The sequence below is a fragment of the Thunnus albacares genome, chromosome 5 (genome assembly GCF_914725855.1).
Source record: "Thunnus albacares chromosome 5, fThuAlb1.1, whole genome shotgun sequence".
NCBI lineage: Eukaryota > Metazoa > Chordata > Actinopteri > Scombriformes > Scombridae > Thunnus > Thunnus albacares.
In genome coordinates this window covers 32917445-32931972 of record NC_058110.1, presented here as the reverse complement: position 1 = coordinate 32931972, position 14528 = coordinate 32917445, and the positions used below count along the sequence as shown (strand labels likewise).

At 42.8% G+C, this 14528-nt stretch overlaps 2 protein-coding genes across 6 annotated transcripts in view; one reads left to right on the top strand and one right to left on the bottom strand.

Annotated features, from left to right (window-relative positions):
- Positions 1-1969: 1969 nt before the first annotated feature.
- On the bottom strand, positions 1970-14479 carry cdk16 (cyclin-dependent kinase 16). 2 transcript variants are annotated; one of them, XM_044350499.1, is made up of 17 exons: positions 14373-14479; positions 13413-13598; positions 9727-9882; positions 8495-8613; positions 8199-8327; positions 8023-8079; positions 7060-7174; positions 6866-6960; positions 6613-6675; positions 6195-6318; positions 4554-4674; positions 4225-4322; positions 3994-4099; positions 3524-3566; positions 3187-3277; positions 3008-3082; positions 1970-2396 (listed from the first exon to the last, which is right to left on the bottom strand). In XM_044350499.1, the coding sequence occupies exons 2-17, from the start codon at positions 13534-13536 to the stop codon at positions 2359-2361; spliced, it is 1554 nt and encodes a 517-aa protein (XP_044206434.1). In that variant the 5' UTR covers positions 13537-13598; positions 14373-14479; the 3' UTR covers positions 1970-2358. The 2 variants fall into 2 exon arrangements, with proteins under 2 accessions (XP_044206434.1, XP_044206435.1); XM_044350500.1 differs by lacking the exon at positions 9727-9882.
- comta (catechol-O-methyltransferase a) overlaps positions 8533-14528 on the top strand; it is a 37836-nt gene continuing 31840 nt past the window's right edge. For 2 of the 4 annotated variants that reach the window (XR_006403308.1, XM_044350570.1), the window contains exon 1: positions 8533-8616. Coding sequence is in view for 1 of the 4 variants with exons in the window: in XM_044350570.1 (XP_044206505.1) it covers positions 8603-8616 (14 nt within the window). In the remaining 3 variants the exon portion in view is untranslated. The other 2 variants (XM_044350572.1, XM_044350571.1) reach the window with 2 other exon arrangements.

The window sequence follows — 14528 nt, the reverse complement described above, 5'->3', positions numbered from 1 at the left end:
ATTAAAGAGTTCAGCTGCTGATCATAATCAATAAAACATGAAGGAGCCACAATGTTTTCACATTAACTTGAAACCTTCTTCAAAACGCAGCGGTGTTTCTATTGGCCGAACCAGCAAAGCACCGCTCACATACAAACATGTACATACGTGACTTTTTTTTTTTTTTTTTTTACAGCAGATTAACGACTCAGCTTCCCTCTGAGTCGTTATATAACACTGATCAATCCTTATTGTCTTCTGATCAATATTTCTTCTATTGCTAATACTTCTTCACAGCTAAAAAGAAATTCACATCAGAAACAACACAAAAACATAAAAAATATTATATATATATATATAATGCTCCTAAACCTGAAAAAAAAAACCTCCTAAAAAACCCTAAACACAAAAAAAAAACCCAACCTGAAGACGATCGACTTGAAACAGTGACTCCGCCCACCAACACCTCCACTCTGAGCAGGTTTGTTTCCACACAAAACGTCTGTCAACAAGTTTATTCCACCTAAAAGACTTAAAATCCTGTCAGTGTGTGGATTCAGTCGCTCTTAATTTCATTTCAAACCCTCATAAAAACAGTCAGACATTTTGTTTCTTCTCTAGTGTTTGCAGTGAGACATGCGGATGTGAAACTGAAGCTTCGTGTTCAGAGAAAAAAACCATGGATGTATTATAAGAGCTGGATACTGGACGAAAAATGGCGACCATTCAGTCCTGTAGGAATTGCTCTCCTGCATGGATGTATTATACATCTTATACATTTTATTATACGTCCATGAATCGCCATATAAAGTTTCTAGCTTCCGGGTTTGCTTCCGCGTTGTGCGGCCCACTGAATATGCGCAGTAGTGTTTGCCCCCGAGTTCCCGCTTGGCCCATAGACGTTACATTGTGATGACATCACAGATTTTAAAATCGCTTTTCTCGGCTCAAGGAAAGTTTTACAAACATAAAACCTCTATGGATCAAAATTTCATAATAGAAAGAGTCATATTTGACGTTGTTTGTAGTTCGAGGTGTCCTGTCAACAGTTTTACAGGCGTCTCTTTTACAATGGTGGTTTATGGGGGAAAATCCTTTTGGGGCCGCAGGGGGATTTTTCGCTGCAATACCGCGAGTGGCCACTGGGAAAACTTGGCTGCAAGGCTGAGCGGCGGCGCCCTATCCAGCTCTTATCATACATCCATGGAAAAAACAAACAAAAACAAACAAAAAAAAAAAACCCCAACCTGCTCAGAGGTGTTTAAACCAAAACCGGCCAATCAGAGTCCACCGCTATCCTCTGACATGTCATGTGGTTCAGGGAGGAGGAGGGGGCGGTGATGTCACTGCGGCGCTCTGGTGACATCACACCGTCCTCTCCTGGTCTCAGTGAGAAAACTGCGATCCAGTTTTCAACATAAATAAATCCTTAAAAACAGCAGCTGTTTTAGTGCAGATTTACAGTACGACTGCATATATTACTGTGTTTACACTCAGTGTCCAGTTTATTAGCTACATCTAACTAATACAACAGTCCCTTATTGTTATTATTATACGACTAACTTATATAACTAAAACTTCAGATGCTAGCTGTACCTAATAATCTGGACAAAGAGTGTATATTTACAGTATTATTGTGTACATTTACTACTAATACTGTGTACAATAACAGTATTACAGTCTGACTGAACAACACACACATGCAGAACAGCAGAAACCAGTTTCACTCTGGTTTAGAATAAACAAACATGGCTCCTTTTACAATAAATAACACTGTGCTGTAAATGAAACGCGATCAGAGACACACGAACAGCAGCTCCGACAGATCAGAACCGAAGAACGTCCCGCCTTCAGTTTGTTTCCGTACTCATCACAACATCTGTCTCCTGATGTGGTGTTTCCGGGGGACGTTTCCATGACAACGAAGCTGCATGACAGAAATCCAGGTTTTTCCCCCAGGATCCTTCGAGGAGTCTTTTTTTTTTTTTTAAAAAACACGAGTTTTAATCTGAGCAGTGAAAATGGAAGACAGAAATCACTCCCAACGTCTGAAGCTGCCACTCATCCCTTCATTCGTTCACTCATTCATTCGCTGACGTAAAGTTCTGAACGCTGAAAACCAAACCACCTGCCGGTTGCCGGTAGTAACAACATGCTGTTCTCTGATTGGTCAGATGGCTGCTGTGATTCATTATTGCATCCAAAAGTTTAGCAGGACGTGTTTTAGTGTTTGTGTGTGTGTGTGTGTGTGTGTGTCTCGTCTTCTTCTCTCGATAAATCGTTTCAGTTCCACAAAAACAAACATTCGTCATCGTTTCCTTTCTGTTCATCTTCCCTTTGTTCATCCCGTCTTCAGCAGGCTCCGCCTCCCTGATGATGTCAGAAGAGCAGACTCCGCCTTCTGGTCGGACTGTTCGCTGGACGGGAAAAAAAAAAACATCAGTTAAAGTTTCATCCACAGAGTTAAACCAGCTACAGCTGCAAGTAGAGATTATTTTCATTATTGATTCATCTGATTATTTTTTTCTCAATTAATCGATTAGTTGTTTGGTCCATAAAATGTAAGAAAAAGGTGAAAAATGTCGATCTGTTTCCCAAAACCCAAGATGACGTCTTCAAATGTCTTTTTTTGTCCATGATTCAAAAGATATTCAGTTTACTTTCATAGATGACGAAAGAAACCAGAAAATATTCACATTTAAGAAGCTGGAATCAGAGAATTTAGACCCTTTCTTCTTAAAAAATGACTCAAAACAATTCATCAATTATCAAAATAGTTGGCGATTAATTTTATAGTTGGCAATTAAGTGATTTATCTACTCATTGTTGCAGCTCTAAAACCAAAAAACAGATTCAAAGTTTATTCTGGACTTTGAAAAACAGCAACTCACAGCCAACTGCCCCCCATTCCAGCACTCTTTACACACACACACATATACATATATATATATATACACAGTATACACCCAGTGCTTCCAGTAGTCCCAGCTATAACCAGTTGGTGTGTGTGTGTGTGTGTGTGTGTTACCTGGATCGGGTGCGACTGTTGGTCTGATAGCTTCTTTTTCTAGTTGAATTTCCGGCAGACTGAAGATGGACATCGCTGAAAGGAGAGTCAGAGCGTGGGTGAGTTTGTGATGTCACAGTACACCATGACATCACAGGACAACGCAGGATCACAGGGGTCAAAGGTCAGTTTGGACTTACTGTCAGGAAGTGTCAGCACTCTGTTTCCAAGGTTACTGAAGTAACGATGATTCATCGACTCGTCTGCTGAAATCCTTTTCTTCCCTTCAAACTACAGAAAATACAAACGAAAGTGAGGAACTGATTTGTTTCCTCGTGATAAAAATAACAATATTTATTGTTTTAAACATCAAGATAATGACGACACGTTGTTCTGATCGTCTTATATCGGACTTCTCCACAAGAACAATCATTATCTGACTGTACTGGCTTAAAACACTGATCATGAGTCTGTAACATTATTCCAGTTGATTTTTTATATGTTTATATTTTTAGATCCTATGAGACGTTTACTGACCTGCAGGAACTTTGACAACAGCTCCACTCCTTCACTGCTGAGCCTGAACAACGCAAACACACACACATTATGTCTCCATGCACTTACATACAGCAGCATTAACAATGTGAAGGAAAACTTTTCTAGAAGACTTTAACAGTTAAAATAAATGGGCAGCTGTGGCTCAGGAGGAGGTTCTCCACTAATCAGAAGGTGGGTGGTTCAATCCCCGACTCCTCCTGCCCACATGTTGAAGTGTCCTTGGACAAGATACTGAACCCCAAAATTGCTGCTGATGGTTGACCAGGACCTTGCGTGGTAGCTTGCCGCCATCGGTGTGTGAATGAGCAGCAGAAACATTGTAAAGCGCTTTGGATAAAAGAGCTATATACTGTACAGCCATTTCTGTTACTTTCTGAAATGGATGTGTATAGTTGTGTACAGGTGTGTGCAGTTGTATACATATGTGTGTGTAGTGTGTAGTTGTGTACCTGGGCGTGTGGTTACTCAGTCTCTCTGCTCTGTACTGAGGATAGTTGTACGTCACAAACTCCTCGTTAGAATTGATCCCAGGCCAGCTCTGCTCCGTGGGAGTACCTGCACACAACAGACATAATTTATACACCACATATACATAATATACATTAAATACACAGTTTGGTATCAATAAAAAATAAAAATAAGAGGCACCGGAGATGAAACAGAAGCTGATTAGTTCTCACCCAGCAATTTGAAGATGAAGTGAAGTTCCTCCTCCACCGTGGAACCAGGAAAAAGAGGTCGACCTGTTGCCATCTCATAGAAGATACAACCAACACCCCTACAGAGAGACAGACAGACAGACAGACAGACAGACAGTAAGACAGATAGACAGACAGGTCATCAGAGCCTCATACTGAAGTCAGAAACAGTTGTCATCAGTTGGTCTGATGTTTGTAAAGTACCTGAGATATAGCTAATGTTTACCACAGTAGAGGAATGTTTGTTGTCAAGGCAACAAATTGATGTTAAATTTTGTGGTAATAGTACTACAGTATACTACAGTACTGACCACATGTCAATGTGTGTAGAGTAGTCAGTGCTGCCAAGCAGGATGTCCGGCGGTCGGTACCACAGCGTCACCACCTCATTAGAGTACGTTTTTGTAGGGATCGACTTCGCTCGGGCCAAACCTGGAACACACACAACAGCTCGGTAACATCTTTATAATACTTTTTTTTACTCCGGCAGAACTCTGTCCACAGTGACTAACAATAAAGAAATCAAAAATCCACAGGAACAAGAGCTCAATGAAGTTACAAATGAAGTGCAGCCCCCTAAACAAGAACTAGGTCATCAGAAAGTGGTAGGAAGAGCTGAGTATTGTCAGCATAGCAATTGTAGACTAGTTGCAGAGGTAGAAGGACTGGTTACTGGATACCGAACCCCAAAGGTAGGCAGAAGCAGAGGTAGTCGGACTACCTGCAGAAGTAGAGGGACTAGTTGCAAAGGTAGAGGGACTACTTGCAGAGGTAGAGGAACTAGTTGCAGGGGTAGAAGAACTAGTTACAGAGGTAGAGGGACTAGTTGCAGGGGTAGAAGAACTAGTTGCAGAGGTAGAGGGACTAGTTACAGAGGTAGAAGAACTAGTTACAGAGGTAGAGGGACTGGTTACTGGATACCGAACCCCAAAGGTAGGCAGAAGCAGAGGTAGTCGGACTACCTGCAGAGGTAGAGGGACTAGTTGCAAAGGTAGAGGGACTACTTGCAGAGGTAGAGGGACTAGTTGCAGGGGTAGAGGGACTACTTGCAGAAGTAGAGGGACTAGTTACAGAGGTAGAGGGACTAGTTGCAAAGGCAGAGGTACTGGTTGCAGAGGTAGAGGGACTGGTTACAGAAGTAGAGGGACTAGTTGCAAAGGTAGATGGACTACTTGCAGAGGTAGAGGGACTAGTTGCAGGGGTAGAGGGACTACTTGCAGAAGTAGAGGGACTAGTTACAGAGGTAGAGGGACTAGTTGCAAAGGCAGAGGTACTGGTTGCAGAGGTAGAGGGACTGGTTACAGAGGTAGAGGGACTAGTTGCAGGGGTAGAAGAAGTAGTTACAGAGGTAGAGGGACTAGTTGCAGGGGTAGAGGGACTACTTGCAGAGGTAGAGGGACTAGTTACAGAGGTAGAGGGGATAGTTGCAGAGGTAGATGGACTATTTACAGAGGTAAAGGGACTACCTGCAGAGGTAGAAGGACTAGTTGCAAAGGTAGAGGTACTGGTTGCAGAGGTAGAAGAACTAGTTGGAGAGGTAGAGGGACTAGTTACAGAGGTAAAGGGACTAGTTGCAGAGGTAATGGGACTAGTTGCAGAGGTAGGAAGACTAGTTACAGAGGTAGGCAGACTAGTTGCAGAGGAAGATGGACTAGCACTATCTTGACTTATACATTAACTGAAGTGCTGCACAGGAAGAACTTCTGGTCTGTTGGTGTCTCTACATTAAGTTTGAGGATCAGGGTTCATCCTAATCAATAACACCTGAACAAAATCTAACAGCAATTCATCCAAACGTTTCCCAGATGAATCAGTGTTTTAGACTGAACCCCGAACATTTAAACTTGGCAGATTTTCAGTGTGGTACCTGGGAACACATGGAATTGGTGTTGAGGTCATATTTCTGCTGCATGGAGACACTTTAGTTTCCTTTACTGTTCACATGGACTCACCAAAGTCTGCCAGTTTGAGCTCTCCTCGCTCATTGATCAGCAGGTTTTGGGGCTTCAGGTCTCGGTGAAGAACCTTCCTGCGGTGACAATAGGACAAACCTCGCAGCAACTGGTAAAGAAAGAGCTGAGGAGAGAAAACCAGTAGAGTCACTCTAGAAAATCTACTGGAAAGAAACCAACTTCCTCACAGATATGTTACAGCCTGACGTGCTTTCTTCCGCCTGAGATCGTCTTCTCAGGCAGAACTTCCTGCCAAGTGAGTTTTGTATTAAAGTGAGTCAGACCTGACCGGCTGTATCAGTGTTCCCCCCCTCATCATGTGTAAATGTTGTGACTGGACAGAGTGCAGAGCAATACAAATATCTAATATCAGCAGTATCCGCAGTACTGACAGTACATGAGAGTGAAGTTTTCTCACTTTGACGTTGTGCACATGGATGGTGTTTCCACAGTCGTCCAGGTACTGTTTCAGATCTTTGTCCTGAAACAAACAATCGGAATCATCTTTATTAGCCAAGTATGCTTACGTATAGAAGGAATTTGACTGCTTTCAATGTATTCGCACACAACACAACACAACAATCTTCAGAAAGATATCCGAGGAATCTCACAAACACACCAAACCTCATTAAAAGCTCAATACACCAAAAAACAAGACGTGTGTGTCTCACCAGATACTCAAACACCAACGTGAGGGATTTCTGCGTGTGGATAATGTCATGAAGCGTGACGATGTTGGCGTGTTTCAGATCCTTCAGCAGAGACACTGGGGGAGAAGAGACACATCAGTACACCCACACAAAATACAGACCCCCCTCCCCTCCCCCCTACAATAATATTCATACACTCCTCAGTACTGCAGTACCTTCTCTGATCGCAGTACACGGAGCTCCTTCTTCGTGTTCCAGACGAATTTCCTTCAGAGCCACAAGGTTTTCAGTCAGTTTACTGCGACCCTTATACACTGTAGCATAGGTCCCCTACAGATAGACAGGTAGAGAGACATATGATGACCTGCAGCACATGTGACGCTCTGTCAGATTCAAGCTGATTCATGACATGTGTCAGTACTAAAGGCTGAACCACAACTGTAACTTCTAAATCATTCAAAGTGGAACCAGCAGTGTCTGATGTGTTTGCATTTTTTGTATTAGCCTTAATTCAACAGAACATATCTCTGTTTAAACCAAGTCACTCCCAAGATGCTTGGGAGTGACGAAGATGGACAGGATTAGGAACGACTACAGTAGAGGGACAGCCAGGTTGGTGAGATTGGGATGGTTTGGTTTGGAGAGATGCTGGTTATATTGGAAGAAGGCAGCTGAAGATGGTGTTTCCAGGCAAGAAATGAAATGAAGAAGGCCAAAGAGGAGATTTATTGGAAAGACATGCAGGAGGTTGGCACGACAGAGGAAGACGCATAGGACAGGAAGAGATGGAAACAGATGATACGCTGTGGCGACCACTAACGGGAAAAACCCAAAGAAGAAGATGAAGGATCATTAGAAAAGGAGCGGCTGTAAAACGGTGAATAAATGTTTGAGTGAAATTATTCATTTTATTATTAATTGATCCATTCAGTCCAATAATATTTGGAAAGTCTTATGATTAAATTATGTTATCCTCATTCAAGTGAACAAGGAGCCAACAGTCAGTCGGCTCGGCTGGAGAAGGACTCTACTGAGCATCATGGGCCCAAAAACACAGGAACACGTGGAAACATGGAGGCTTCATGCGCCACTAACCAGCTTTCTTAGAGGGCAGTATCCAGTTCCTCTTAATACATTCACAGTCTGAAACCTACACATATAAGCAGGTGTGTCCTCACCTCTCCCAGTTTGTCCAGTTTGATGTACGTCTCCAGTTTCCCAAAACCTATCTCCGACTTCAGACACAAACACAGAGAGGAACACAGAGAGCAGAGGGTTAATATACCTGTACTGAGACAACACTAACTGTGAAACACCTGCATGACAGGATACAATAGAAGCATAGTAGATGTACCAGAGAGACTCTGCGCAGCCGCCTGCTGATTGGCTGCTCAAACAGAGCTGGACCAATCAGATTAAACTTCTCCAGGTAATCGTCTGGAAGCCGAATGTCAGCCGGTAACGACAGACGTTTGTTGATGTCCTGAAACACACAAGAGAGAGAGAGAGAGAGAGAGAGAGGGAGGCGTCATGGATTTATCTGTTTCCTTCCACCTGTTTTTATTCACATTTTCTATCTACACATAAAAAATGTGTGTGTGTGTGTGTGTGTGTGTGTGTGTGTGTGTGTTTGTGTTTGTGTGTGTGTACCTCAGTAGAGATCTTCTTGTTCCTCAGTCGGACTCTAACTGGACTCTGAACGTCATCTGATGAAGAAGCCGGATCACTTTCTCCATCTGAACTCATCTTCACATCCTCATGGACGATTTCTGGTGACACACACACACACACACACACACACACACACACACACACACACACACACACGTGAAACATGTTTCATGAGATGAGCCTGCTGATTGGCTGTTGGCTCGTCTCATATTTTACTTCCTTCATTTAGAGCTATGGTGGGTGATGAGGACAAAATTCATGGTTGTGATACAAACGTCTCTGAAGTGTTTATATAAAAACTTGAACTTGTTTACTACAAACTACATGTACAAATACTACATAACTGCAGTATTAGTACCCAATCTGGTGCTATGATTGTGGTACTGCAGGATATAGTGCTGTGGTAGTAGTACTGTGATATATATTTGCAGTATTAGTACCCAGTCTGGTAAGGTGGTTGTAGTACTGTAGTACATAGTGCTGTAGTAGCAGTACTGTAGTATATATTTGCAGTATTAGTACCCAGTCTGGTGCTGTGGTTGTAGTACTGTGGTATATATTTGCAGTATTAGTACCCAGTCTGGTGCTGTGGTTGTAGTACTGTGGTATATATTTGCAGTATTAGTACCCAGTCTGGTTCTGTGGTTGTAGTACTGTGGTATATATTTGCAGTATTAGTACCCAGTCTGGTGCTGTGGTTGTAGTACTGTGGTATATATTTGCAGTATTAGTACCCAGTCTGGTGCTGTGGTTGTAGTACTGTGTTATATATTTGCAGTATTAGTACCCAGTCTGGTGCTGTGGTTGTAGTACTGTGTTATATATTTGCAGTATTAGTACCCAGTCTGGTGCTGTGGTTGTAGTACTGTGGTATATATTTGCAGTATTAGTACCCAGTCTGGTGCTGTGGTTGTAGTACTGTGTTATATATTTGCAGTATTAGTACCCAGTCTGGTGCTGTGGTTGTAGTACTGTGTTATATATTTGCAGTATTAGTACCCAATCTGGTGCTGTGGTTGTAGTACTGTGTTATATATTTGCAGTATTAGTACCCAGTCTGGTGCTGTGGTTGTAGTACTGTGTTATATATTTGCAGTATTAGTACCCAATCTGGTGCTGTGGTTGTAGTACTGTGTTATATATTTGCAGTATTAGTACCCAGTCTGGTGCTGTGGTTGTAGTACTGTGTTATATATTTGCAGTATTAGTACCCAGTCTGGTGCTGTGGTTCAGGTAGGAGCTCAGGCTGCGTCCCAGACCTCGAGGTCTCCTCAGTGAGCTGCTGTACGAATGAAGGAGAGACTGAACTGACGAAGACGATCCTCTGACCTTCACTCCTCCTGATGAAGCACGCATAGAGCCCACCTCTGGGGGGTGTGGGGGGTGATGGAGGGATGACGGAGGGATGACGGAGGGGTGAAGTTGAGATGAAGGTGACATGAAGGTGAGATGAAGTTGAGATGAAGGTGAGATGAAGCAGAGATGAAGAGATGAAGAAGAGACGAAGGAGAGATGAAGAAGAGATGAAAGTGAGATGAAGGAGAGATGAAAAGATGAAGAGATGAAGGAGAGATGAAAAGATGAAGAAGAGACGAAGGAGAGATGAAGAAAAGATGAAAGTGAGATGAAGGAGAGATGAAGAAGAGATGAAGGAGTGATGAAGAAAAGATGAAAGTGAGTTGAAGGAGAGATGAAGGAGAGATGAAGAAGAGATGAAGGAGTGATGAAGGAGAGATGAAAGTGAGATGAAGAAGAGATGAAGGAGAGATGAAGGAGTGATGAAGGAGAGATGAAGAGATGAAAGAGAGATGAAGGAGAGATGACGGAGAGATGAAGGAGTGATGAAGGAGTGATGAAGGAGAGATGAAGAGATGAAAGAGAGATGAAGGAGAGATGAAGGAGAGATGAAGGAGGGATGAAGGAGTGATGAAGGAGAGATGAAGAAGAGATGAAGGAGTGATGAAGGAGAGATGAAAGTGAGATGAAGGAGAGATGAAGGAGAGATGACAGAGAGATGAAGAAGAGATGAAAGAGAGATGAAGGAGAGATGAAGGAGAGATGAAGAGATGAAGGAGAGATGAAGAAGAGATGAAGGAGAGATGAAGGAGGGATGAAGGAGTGATGAAGGGGGCGGAGTTCAGGAGCAATGGAGGATGGTGATTGGTTGATTTAGAAAACAAAGACGAGAAAAAAAACAGGTTGAAGGAGAAAAAAAAGGAGAACAAAATGAAAACGTGTGAGCAGGTCAGGGCAACAGATTAATTAGTTTAATTAATTTATTGATTGATTGATTGATTGACAGATCCATCAGACAACCAATCAAAATCATAGAATCGAACCAACCAATCAGGTGACAGGGAGGAGTCAGGCTGCATGCATATTGCATCTCCACCTGCCCAGTAAGACCAGCATAGACCAGTCTGAGCAGGTTGGAGGTTCAGAGCTGCTTCAGTAAACCTGCAGTAACCATGGCGAGTGGATAATAGAGCCACAATTAAAGAAGGAGACGAAGAAGACGTGACATTTACGTGAGACAAGTTTGACTTACTGTCAGTTTCCGCATGTTACATCCATCTACTGCAAAGCAACATAACAAATATGTTTATGAATGCAAACTTTACTCACATGAAACAAACTGTATCAGCATCAATGATCAACTTGATAGTTAATAAAACTATTTTCAGGTTGTGAAATAATATATAAAACATATACAGAATAACCTAAACCGCCTTACAACAAAGACGCCTTCCATGTCTGACGGTAACCAGGCAACGTACACGGAGATGACGAGTGTATTACACGGTTTTAAACCGACGTACATAGTTCAAACGTACGTAACGGTCCCTCCAGGAAATCGCAATTTTGCGAGTGTAATAACGCAATTCTGCTAAATTACTGCAACTTTTCTGCTAGGGACGCAACGATGAACTGATTTCACTATTAACCTTTAAAACGTCACGTCAAAAGCTCAGCTAGTGTTTCTGTTCTCACTCTTAAAAAAAGGGACGTTATGGTACAATATGTTTATATGAACAACGGTTGTACTGCGAGGAAAATTAAACAAACACTGTGCTGTAACAGGTTCAGGTACGCAAAGTTACACATGATGTCACAAGAGCAACTCTCCTCATTTATGTTTGAGGAAGCAACGTTAGCTAAAGGAGATGAGAAGTGTTCTGTTAGTGGCTGAAGGACTCAACAATGAAGCGTTGTATTCATCAAAACGCCTCCAATCAGGACTCTGGTAGAGTCAAGAAGACGGATCTGAAGAAACGTCGCTGCTAAAGGATCCAACACCTCGAACTTATACATGCTCACGTGAGGGTAAAACATCAAGTAATAACAAAATTAAAAAAAACATTACTTTAGTGGCAAGTCATGAAACCTTGAGTCGGTAGGGAATTCAATATAAACGTGTCAGATTTGGGCTTTTAGTGCAACGTAAACCAACGGCAGCAAAGCAGGAAAAGGAGCATTAGACCGTTTATTAATGAACGCTCACCAAAACAGCACGTAATCACCTCCAACATCCTGTTGCTTCTTCCCACCTGTGTTGAGTAAACGCTGGTATGGCAGGTAAATATACCAGGTGTAAAAGACGAACTTAACATTAGGATCCTGTAGACTTCCTGCACTATAACATGGGATCTGATTAATAGCATTTCAGTGATTAATAACACCTTCATTTCTAAAAAAAAAAACAATAATAGACAGAATTTTCTCAGGCCCCATGTAAAATTAGATTAATTATTAAAATAGATTATTAAATATTAATTTAAAAAATAAGCATGGATGACAGTTGATGATAAAAACACCTACATTAGTAATATTTTCCCCAAAGGGATCAATAAAGTTCATCTTAATCTTCTATTAATAATAATATAATTAAAAATACTATAATTTAAATATTAGAAATCAACTAACTGCAATGTCCCGTCTTGTTCGTCTTGGCATGAATTATTTATTATTCACTTCCAGTCTCAGACTGTCTCTGCTGCTGCAGTTCAACCCTCTGTTGCAGAATCCTCAGTGAAGTGTCTTGTGCAAAGCATGATCATGTGACTTTGTCCATCCGTAGTATTGTGAAATAAAGTAATGCATAATAATTGTGTAATGATTGTGTAACATCCCTGATTGTGTCATCTCGTGTCATTGTAACTTACATCATCAGCGTGGAGGAAGTGATTACATATGACTCTTCATTGGTAGTAGTTTAAAAAAAACTCCTTATTTTCCTTTGCTTGCAATTTCTCCCAATTCACAATTTTACTGCAAAACTGTATGGCAATTTTTGAGAAACGACACTGCAAAATTAAGCATTTTATCCGCAATAATCACAAAAAATACGTTGTGAAATCCTGGAGGGACTGATCTAAGTGGGTGTATTTTTAGACGGCAGTTTGTGATATACGGCGCCGTCACACCGCCGCTGGTAAACACACCTTAACGTTGCCACCAATCTGTCGTCTGCAGACCACAATCAATCTCATTCAAAACTCCACACAGTCTGGAGCTGATCAAAGGGTCACCTGCTCCTTATCCTTCTCCCGGTAATCCTTAAATTGGCACTATCCACCCGTCATGCAGCAACGCAGGTTTACCCGTGTTCACTAACAAAGGTCACACATGAGCGGAGTGACGCTGTTGACATGATCCCCCACAGATCAACAGCTACTATCACTTCCTGTCAGCTTCCGTCTCATGTTGCTGTGTCATATTTTAGGCTCTGCCATATTTAAAAGCAGGTGAACGAGGTGCGAGGACACACCTGATGGGACACTGTGGTCCAGGCCTGTAATGATTCTAACTCAGGTCTCTCTTGGGACCAGATTCAGGTCCTCTGAGGAGCTGAATCTGGCACAGGTGAAAGAAACACCTGAGGGAGCGTGTCTGTTACCTGAGTCACTGTGTGATGTCACATCTTGGTTGATGGTGTCATTCATCGTCCTGTCTCCTCCCCCGGCCCCTCCCCTCCCCAGGGTGAGTGACAGCTGCCGTTTGATCTTCCTCATCCTCTCCATGAGGGGGGGCAGGGGGGGCCGTGATGCTGAGGGGGGCGGGGCAGCCAGCTTAGACTGCACACCTGGACACAGGTAGGCACAGGATGTGAAGGTTACAGTCGTATCCAAACTAGAAACATGTTTATTTAATTAAGGGAGCAATGAACCTCAGACAAAGCAAACAGTGCAGACTGAGAGGTTGTCTGTCAGCTTACAGACGGACCACCTGTTCATCTCACCACACCTGTTACAAGCTGCCGTCCAATCACTGAGCCCGGAGGAAATAAGGCATCATTTAAAGACGTCTAATTACCTGACAGAGGACATGATGTCAAGGTGATTCCAGGTAAATACACCGCTGCGTTTGTTTATATTAGGTTTCATCCCTGACCTCAAAGCTAACAGCTAACATGCTAACAGCTGACTGACAGGTGATCTACCTGACAGCTGTGTTACGTCATTGCAGGGTTTTATAACGTCACAGTGCGACAGAAACACTGACTTCACTCAACATAAATAATTAAATCTTACAGGAGTGTTTCTGTCTGAGCCTGTTAGCTCGCGGCTAGCAGCTAGCGGCTAATGTTTACGTTCCTCCGGTTCTCTCTGATATATCTGATCACGTCTATGTGCTGCAGCTGTTATATCCTCTGTAACGGTTCTGCATTCATCTGGAGGGAGCGGGACCCGTCTATTTCCTGCTCTAACTGTCATCTGTGTTATAAATAGAAGCGGAGGCGGAGCGGGTTTATCTCTGGACCTGCTGCTCCGGTAACACGGCGCCGTTATTTTTCCCCCACATGAAGCGGTCTTCAGGTTAAACACGAAGCTCCCCGGTGCGTGTAGCTGCTACTCACCGGGAGGGTTCAGTTCGTCCCGGTCTGTCCCGGGTTATCTGTGGCTCGGTTCAGTCTGACCGTGTCTCGGATCTTTCTGTCTCCCAGTAATCTGCAGCCATGTTGCTGCTCCGCTCCTCCGGTGCGTCCTGACGGAGACACTCACCGCACCGTGCG